Below are 9,833 nucleotides of genomic sequence, written 5' to 3' on the forward strand. Positions count from 1 at the left end.
GTATACAAATAATACAGGAATTGCATTAATATTCAAAATATCAATATACAGAGCTGCCTACGTGGCGAAATATATCTTTATAACTTATTTCAGGTGAAAATCTAATGTTTACATTGTGTCATTGTAACTGTTCGTCATTCAGAAACACACAAAAGACAAAATCACGTATTTATTTTCAAAAAGCTTTACGGCATGCCGACGTAACGGACTGTGTAAATGGTAAAAAACAATATTGCCTATCATTTAGTTGTTTAGTAATTAATAGCTTCCAACGGTTTTTATTCCAGGGAAGAGTGTTGTGCTTTTTACTTTAAAAGCGATGGAGACTGTAAAGGTAAACATCTATGGGATTCATTTTCTTTCTATCGATATCAAGCACTATTCTCACTTGTTTGCTTTGTACAATTCTTGATTTTAAATTCGACATGCTCTTTTCCTAGAGTTTATTAAAAAAAACCTATTACGAATACAAAGAGAAGGGGATGTGGTATTATTACCTGCGATACAAACCTCCACAAAAGACTAAAGAAGAAAGATGTTAACGACTATATGTCACCTATAATGATTGTGGCACTCCAAAATAGGCGAAGACAAACATTATCTAGACAATTTGCATGGGAGAAGCATTCACCAGAGATCAATTCACATATCTGCGTTATATCAGTAATGAAACCATCTTTTTTAATGTTTATCATAGCACTAATAAGTGCTCGACATATGGCCTATATTATTTAGTTAATAAATTTGAGTTAGTTTTACTTCCAGTGGCAAATATTGAATGCATAATTAGGACGAAAAGTAATTAACGATCATTCTGATCAGTAGAACGAAAGGCAGTATTCTGACTTATATACTAAAAGTGAAAGTTTCTTGGATAGGGACAATAACAAATACAATACAAATGATCTCGCAAATAGCTCAATTATGGACTCCTCAGAGGTTTTTTAATAAAGGGTTTGTTCACGTAAAGAGAACTTGACACTAACATGTGACAGCAGTGGATTAAATTATAGTTCAATTGACATGATATATTTTTTAGACTGCGTAGTTGTGCAATTTACCTTGGAATTTGGTATTTACGTTAATACATTTTATATACATTTTCAGTGAAAATATTGTATCACAGTTTTTTGTGTTATATACTCTAGGAGAGATACTAATGTCTTTAAGATTGTTTTATAACTTATCGTTTTTCTAAAAATGTATATACGCATTTGTTTACATGTAATTATTAACAGAATGTCCAACTGGAACTGTAAGGTTAAGTGAGGATGATGAAAGTTATTGTAGACAATGTCAGAGAGGATTTTATGGATACAGATGCGTAAATATATGCAAATGTTCAAAACATGAAAGGTTTGTAAAATGTCATATTTTTTTTTTTGACAAACTAACAATATTCAAGAAATTTATAAAAACAGAACTTGTTTTCATGTTATATAAAATAAGAGTGTACCAAAAAATCATGAACAATTTGAATGAAATAAAGATGTTTGGTGTCGACTGCCATATCTTTCTTAATCACAATGACATTCTGAGATTGGTTTATTGTATCGTGATTTGTCTATTATACGTTTTGGTGTCCACAGTTTTCTTGTCGGTTGTCGCATTGATGACTCAATGGTGACTTCCATATCTATGTTTAATCATATCACTAACAATAATTCGGTGAATGCTGCTCTTACTAACCTCTATTCAATGTAGATATACAAATGTCTACTGTTCATTATTTTAGATGTGATTCATTACGAGGATGTATATCAAAAGGAGGCGACGGTGAGTAGCATAAACAGTAACATATTTACAGCACTAGATGCACTTTTCGACAATGTAAACGTCATTTGTTATTATCGAGTCCAAAACATTTTAGATCGTAAACCCATATCAAACATTCATGTGCTGTTAAAATAAAAAGGTCATAAAATTTATTACAGTTTCGTTAAACAATGCAAGAAATTTGTATTTTTTCGCCCTTTCGGATATTCACTTTTATTTTCGATTTTAGTTTTGTAATGTTTTCAATTACTGAATTTTATCATATTTAATAAATATGGATATAGTATTACCAATGTTTTTTCAACTGATCTGGCGGAGCTTACGATTTAATTTGCATGAGGACAGTCGATTTGAAAATGTGTGTGATTACGATGATTTCCGTTTTAGTTATTACTTATTTCTTATCACCTATCAGTGACCTCAAAGGAATTTACAAAAGAATGACTGGACAATGCATTGATGAGTGTATCCTAAAACACCTATCTATAGATGGACTGGTTTATTATGAGCGAACTGGATAAACTCCGCCCAGTCAAGTGAAATAAATTGAGTAATACATGTGCGCTGAAATGGCTTGCAATGGCTTCAATACATAAAATTCGACAGGACGTGAATACATATAGATAAATAGAATATATATACATGTAACATATCTCTGGTCGACCATAAATTAAGGTCTTGAACAATATGAAAATAACAATATTTTTTTTAATTGAGATAACGTTAATAAATCAATCATAGAGGCGATCCAATTTAAATTAATTGAAAACACTTAAACTTGTATTAAGGATTTTTGAGTTACTGTGTCCATAAAAGTTTAACTCTAAGACTTCATTTTTGTTGCATTGTTACTAAAACAGAGCTAGATTTGGAAAACATCTATACAGCTTATGACTATCAGTAAAGCTTTTAAGAGAATCATCCTTTTCTATGTGAATATAATTTGATTCTGATATTTCTATTGATATTGAAAAAAAAACACAATGGCTTTTTAGTTTAAAAAAGTATATGGTATGGTATTTATGCATGTTACTTGATTGATAAAGAAAGCAGCTCAAACTTTTCAAATCGATTAGTTAAATTTAAAATAAAGTATTATGGTATTTTCCTCTGTGTATTACACACTTTTTATCCACCACAACGTTCACTTCTAGATATTAATTCTCAGATACTTCCTTCATTATTTTAAAAAAAATACGTAGATGCCATCTGAAATGACGATGTAAATAACATTAGGTTGCAGAAAGGGTTTCACCAAGAAGCAAAACTTAAACTGTTAAGTTAGCTATTATACATTCTTATTAGAATGCACAATATATAAAACAATTTCAGCCAGAAAACCAGAGATAAAAAATATCCACATCAACTGAAAAACAAACATGTTCATACCGAATTAGACTATTTACCGGATTTGTAATCACATAAGCAACACGACGGGTGCCACATGTGGAGCAGGATCTTCTTACCCTTCCGGAGCACCTGAGATCACCCCTAGTTTTTGGTGGGGTTCGTGTTGTTTATTCTTTAGTTTTCTATGTTGTGTCATGTGTACTATTGTTTTTCTGTTTGTCTTTTTCATTTTTAGCCATGGCGTTGTCAGTTTGTTTTAGATTTATGAGTTTGACTGTCCCTTTGGTATCTTTCGTCCCTCTTTTCATACATATTTTATTTTGCCTATTTTTGGTTTTAATAATGTCACATGATACCTTGTTGGCTTAGGAAAAAAAATGTATATATATATATATATATATCTTTATTCTCGTAAACCAAAGTACAATGGTACAGAGACATATACAAATAAATTAACATAGTATCAATTTTAAATACAAATGTAAAACAGAGACATATAGAACGTACCTAGTACACAATTCTTCATAAACATTACTTCAGTTGTTTTGCTACCGCTCCTTTTGGACTATTACATTCCATATACACTATTCGCTACAATACATGGCGGATTTAAATAATAAATTTGATTGACCTTCTGTAACTGTGTTTATTCATTCTCCACATATATTATATAAGACAGTAGTGTTTTAGTTGATAGTCAGCAAGTTGGTAGTGATACGAACAGAAGAAGTTTACAGTCAACGACAAACGAAATGAATTTGAAAGATGACAAAGACACAGGTACATCATCACTCTGTCATGTTTAAAAAGTATCTTGGATTAATACTATATTAGTTTATTTTTGTTTATGATATGTATCCTTCCGAAAGTATAAATTATAACTTGAAAACAAAATGACATTCATACTGGAAAGGAAGCTTGAAATCTACTAAATCAATAAAGGTTTTATCGAACTTTATTTCTAAAAATTGACATTTACAGACTGTACCAAGACCATTTAGTTAGAGTAGATATTGTACAACCAATACGTATACTTTACTTGAGTCATTTTTCTTCAAATGTTAATTTCATTTCAATCGCATTTATTGACTTGTTCAAGCGCAAGCCATTGATAACATAACAGTAACAATAAATATTCAGTCATACAAAAACTGGGTAAATACATATGAGAAGGCTACAAAACAAAAGTCGTGCATGTATGGGTGTCAACTAATGTTTTTGATCTATTATTTTGAAAGAGGATAGTCTTCGACATTTAACATTTATAATTGTTTGTACGGTTAGGCTATGTTTCATTAGAGCATGACGACAAGCATGATGCATTTACACATATATTTTTTCTATTTCATTCAATAAGAACTATTTTGACTCTTTATACAGAATAGTCTTTTATGACCTTTGTCAGTCAAACTATTGTGTCCCCCGATTATTCTTATCGAAAGGGGCGAGTTCAAATTCAATTTTACAAATGAAACTCGATGATACATACTTTGTTATCCAATATTGTTAAAAGCATGATATTAAAACAGCAGTAGTGTGTAATAAAATGTATATGTCACGCTAAAAATATGATATTGAAAACATTTTTAATAAGTTTTCAAACATCTGTCAACAGTTTAATCGTAAACCCTTGGTTACTTTATATCATAATATTCGTAATTAAATTTTTGTCCTTACTTTTATGCATTTAAGTTGAAATAATAATTAAAAGTTTATAACATAAATTATCTTTTCTAGCAGCAACATTTTTCTATAAAGAAATTTTGATGATAACAATATCGTGTGTTGTGATATCTGTAGTCATTGCTATGGTCACAAAACGTGCACATCATCACTGTACAAGATTTGAAGTGAGCAGCATAGTGGAAAACAGCCATACTCTACACGTTGAAGCCAATGAAGCAGGACTTGATAATGACATTACAGAATCTGAAAATAAAACGGATTTTTCTTCAAAAGATTCTTGGTCTTCATTTGACAGTATAGTATCAGAATCTGACGGATGTCTTCCTGTGGAAACCGAACCTGGAATAACTCATCCCTGTAGTTATTCAATTGAGGACATTTATCAAAATTAAGTTCAAGACATTGATTCGATGATCTTAAGAATGTATGGTGTGGAATCAGATTAAGAACTTAAATACAGAATTTTAAAATAAATTATATATGACTTTTGCTGATTGGAAATGAATGTAGATCTGTACGGGCAAGGTTAACGACTAAGAATACATTGAAGTCAGTTGTCTGTCCCAATCCTTAATAACAGAAAGCAGCAACAAACCCCTAAATATGAACAAAAAAAACTGCTTGATGTTTTAAAATACTAGTAGCTAATCTAAAAAAAAAAACAATTACAAAACTTTCAAGAATTACAGGGAGGCGAAAGATATACCGAAGGGACATTCAAACTCAACAGTTGAAGAAAGTCAAAAGTATTATACCGCTTTTCAAAAGTCAAACATCGGTTGAATTGAAACAAATCTGGTTTTCAAACTAAACTCGAGGGTAACATACAACTAGAAAAGAAAAAAACATTGAACAACAGAAACACTGAAGTGCAACAAAACAAACGAAAATAAACCCACAATGACACAGACAAAAATAAAAAAGACAAAAAGGCAAACAACGGTACACAAAACACAGCAAGCATATCCTGTTCAATATATGGCAGCCGCCGTATTGCTCGCATTAGTCATGTGATACCCACCTTTGATCACAGTTTCCACAGTCTGGTAAATGTACCTCATCGTGTTAATTATGGAACTTTGATATTACAACTCCTTGTAAAATCTAGGACATTAGATAACATAATGTACCTAGATAGCCAAAGTAAAAGGGACGTTTACAATTAACACATGTACATTATGGTTCAATATATCGAGATGTTCTGCAATTAAAAAATGTCGTGCAATTGTATATTAATTAATGAGACTTATTTACCCACAAATGCCTTATTTTGTATATACTACATATTTTTTTCATTTAACGGAAATGTCAACGGATGATTATCTTGTTATTTTTATATTGATGGTCGGTTTAAATGTTTGCTTTAAAAGAACTTTGTTTTCATATAGCAAGATCGCAACAAAACATACGTATGGGATATGTATCTCCATTTGGGTACAATACTTCTGGCTACACAACAAACCGTTCTCCTTTTTTCGTTCCAAATTCGATTTGTCATAATTTTTACATAACATGAGCAAATCAACCGAATGGAATTAATTAAAGAGAACATAAGTTTATACACCTTTCTGTTTATGTTGAATTCATGCTACTGTGTTAGCTCTAACCGGATCTTCCTTGAGAGAAACCAGTTATTAATTTGAACTAGTGTGACAAGCGGTTGACTGAAAACCTAAGAACCATTCAACTTTTAAGATTTTAATAAGTTGACCTTTCCCACTATTGCCACTATAGCCAGAACAAAACATATTGGTTGATACAATCATTAGCAGCAATAATATATGAATAGACCTAATCAAGAACAATGTATATTCCAATTGAGACTTTTCAGTATTCGCAGGCAGGAGTAAGGAAACATATATAGTGGCAAATTAGATATAGATGAGTATGATGCTGTTCTGCTGCTGACAGTATACTACATATATGTTTTTAATCTCGCAGCAAGCATTTTTTTACTTCTGCAAAACAGTGTCTTAATTCCAATTTGTGATGTATAAATACATAGGTTTGTACGGTCTGAATAGGGAAATTTAATGTATTGGTCAAGGCCATGGTATTTTTTATATTTATCTAATTAGGCAGCAACAATTTCATAGCTCGAGGGCGATGTTATTTATACTTTATGTATTGCTTTACCCTAGCAACACCATTGTTCCTTTCCACTAGTACACCAACGACTTGAATATACTGAAATGCTCGCCCAACATGTGTGTAAGTAGTTCTTGTGGTCTCATAGCTTTTATACATAAAGGAAATTCAAAGCTCAGAGATGTCACACTTCACTCACTTTTCAAATATGGGTAAATACAGAACAGCATTTTTGACACCTACAACTTACAAACTAGGTATTGTCATTGTAGTAGATAAACCGTAAGTCTACATAGACTGGTTCCCGATAACGTCCAGTTTTAAACTGTAGGCGCAATTGTAACTTCACTTTTGATTATATTCTTTTCATACTTTGAACGACAAAATTATTTTATATCTCTACCTGTGCGAAATTTACATTCTGACGTCAAACGCGCGATTCTACGTCAGAATTTATTATAATCTAACCATTCGGTTCCTGTACTTAAAATCTTTCAATCTTATATTGGCGGATTTAACAGATAAAACACAAAAGTAAGAAAGCAATGAATGAGGCTGTTTAATTTGATTTATGCCTTCTTTGTAAAATATTTTTTTGTTTTTTGTTGAGATTAAGATTATAACACAATATTAACTGCTGTACCCCTAATTCTTACATTTTTACCTACAATGAGGGTTTGATTTGTTCACGCATCGTTGTCAAAATAATGGAAATTGATGCGACTGTCGTACAAGTGAGAGGTTTAGCGCTATTAAACCAGGTTCAGTTCATCATTTTCTACATAAGAAAATGCCTGTATCAAGTCAGGAGTATGACAGTTGTAATCCATTCGTTTGATGTGTTTGAGCTTTTGATTTTGCCATTTGATAAGGACTTACATCTAGAAATTGACAATGAGGTTCGGTTGTAAACAAAACTTTACGACAAAAGAGATGATTTCAGCTTCCCAATTGCGAGATTTGCTAAACGGACGCATTCACCAGTTGGTTGACCTTTATGGAATAATCGTTTCACAGATGATATGGGATATACTCCTTATGCCTGACTACAATCCCGTTCCCTTTTCACGAATGTGACTTACCGAATAAGACTATTTACCGGGTTCTTTATAACATGAGCAACACGACGGGTGCCACATTTGAAACAGGGTCTGCTTACCCTTCCGGAGCATCTGAGATCACCCACCAGTTTTTTTTGGGGGTTCGTGTTGCTTAGTCTTTAGTTTTCTATGTTGTGTCTTGTGTACTATTATTTCTTTGTTTGTCTTCTTTTTCTTAGCTATAGCGTTCAACTTGTCTGTTTATTTTCGATCTATGAGTTTGACTGTCTCTCCGGTATCTTTCGCCCCTATTTTACATAGTAGGAGTAGCAGTTGCAAGCTCTTAAATACCGAACAACTTTGGAAATACATATTCCATTTAGGTTTCAATTTTTTTTAAGGTCGTTCTAGCTTCTACGTCATTTGTTCTCTGCATGAAAAATGGGTTTGCTATGAGTCATAACAATGTGTTAAGGAAGGTTATCAAGTACTCTTGCTGACTGTTTCCTTATACATGAAAATTTTTAGCACCTTTTAATTCAAATTCGCCTAAAGGAGTCGCTATAAGCATTCTTCGTAATCATATCTCATTAACATGTTCTCGCCCTGATTTGCATGCATCATAGGCGGGTTTTTTTTTTTGAAATTTTGTATCATCAAGTTCTAGTAAATCTAATATGTATGCCTGAATTCAACAAATACAAATTACCTAATTTGTCGGATATATTTTTACGAATATTAAAGGGGTGTCACATAAACTGCTGCGCCATGAGCGCATGATACACCGTCGTCTTGTTTGTGAAGTTGTATGCAATAATCATAAAAAGTTTTTTTTTTTTTTTAAACTCAATAACTGTAAAATAAAATTTTGAATCATCACCAAAAAGTATACAGATCTCTAGATTAATATAACTAAGAAGTGCGTAAAGTTTTAAGCATAGTTTTTGAGATACGACGCGACATGTGAATACCCCCCCCCCCCCTATTTTAGTTATAAAGTGTCGTATCTCCAAAAGTTTAATTCTCATGTTAACCAAAAAAGTTTCATGAAATTTAGATAAGTAGTTCTCAGGTTACGGTGCGACATGTGAACGCCGAACAGACAGACGAACAGACGACATTTGTATACCATAATACGTCCCGTCAAAATTTTGACAGGCGTATAAAAATCCATACTCATGGCGCATCATCGTACGTTTTCAGTACAAGCATAACCACGATATTTTTTCTTTCGAACAGCGATATACTACTGTTGCCCTTATTTAGGAAAGTACAAAACGTTAATGTTCCCTTTTCTAAAACACATGATTAAATCAAGACTTGGATAAAAATTCACATGATTTTTACAAACTCTTACACTAAAAATAACATTTATTCTCGTGAACTGGTTAATTTTTGGACTCAACCCGGAAATTTTGTTTCGTTAGGGGTCATTTAACAATACTTAGGAGAAACCACTTGACTTTTGTATAATATTATCGTATTATGGTATTGTTGTTCATCATATAATTGCGACATTTCCGCCAATAGGATGTATCTCGTGATTTCAAATGGGTTTTTTTTCTCTAAAGTGGTTTTCTGACAACTGTCAGGGCAAAGTTCAAGTATTTCCTATATTTGTTTTTTAAGTTATTAACATGTATTGTATGATGAGAAAAATGTCAAAAAAATATATATTCCTGTCTATTCAAATTTCTTACTCTAAGGTTCAAAACAACGGTGTAGAGAGATTCATCATACAAAATATCCATTACAATAAATACTTTTATAAGATTCAGTCAAGCTTATTTTATGTGGATTGCAGATCTCTGATTGTTTCTCAATAATTCATTTCCATATTTTAGACATTAGGTGAAAAGCAAAATAACAATAATACCGTACTCCAAAGAAAAT

The 9,833-nt window shown here is 31.9% G+C and overlaps 1 protein-coding gene across 1 annotated transcript; it reads left to right on the forward strand.

Moving 5' to 3' along the window:
- Positions 1–279: 279 nt before the first annotated feature.
- LOC139517477 (uncharacterized) lies at positions 280–5,291 on the forward strand. The gene is made up of 5 exons (XM_071308582.1): positions 280–334; positions 1,239–1,356; positions 1,736–1,776; positions 3,802–3,906; positions 4,864–5,291. Exons 4-5 carry the CDS (start codon positions 3,879–3,881, stop codon positions 5,202–5,204), a joined length of 369 nt encoding a protein of 122 aa, XP_071164683.1. The 5' UTR covers positions 280–334; positions 1,239–1,356; positions 1,736–1,776; positions 3,802–3,878; the 3' UTR covers positions 5,205–5,291.
- The last annotated feature ends 4,542 nt before the right edge of the window (positions 5,292–9,833 follow it).

Source organism: Mytilus edulis, chromosome 3 (assembly GCF_963676685.1).
Source record: "Mytilus edulis chromosome 3, xbMytEdul2.2, whole genome shotgun sequence".
Taxonomy (NCBI): domain Eukaryota; kingdom Metazoa; phylum Mollusca; class Bivalvia; order Mytilida; family Mytilidae; genus Mytilus; species Mytilus edulis.

Excerpts from the sequence above, each read along its gene's own strand:
- LOC139517477 (XM_071308582.1), top strand. The coding sequence starts at position 3,879 with ATGAATTTGAAAGATGACAAAGACACAG. Across the intron at positions 3,907-4,863 it reads GAAAGATGACAAAGACACAG|CAGCAACATTTTTCTATAAA; the intron begins GTACATCATCAC and ends TATCTTTTCTAG.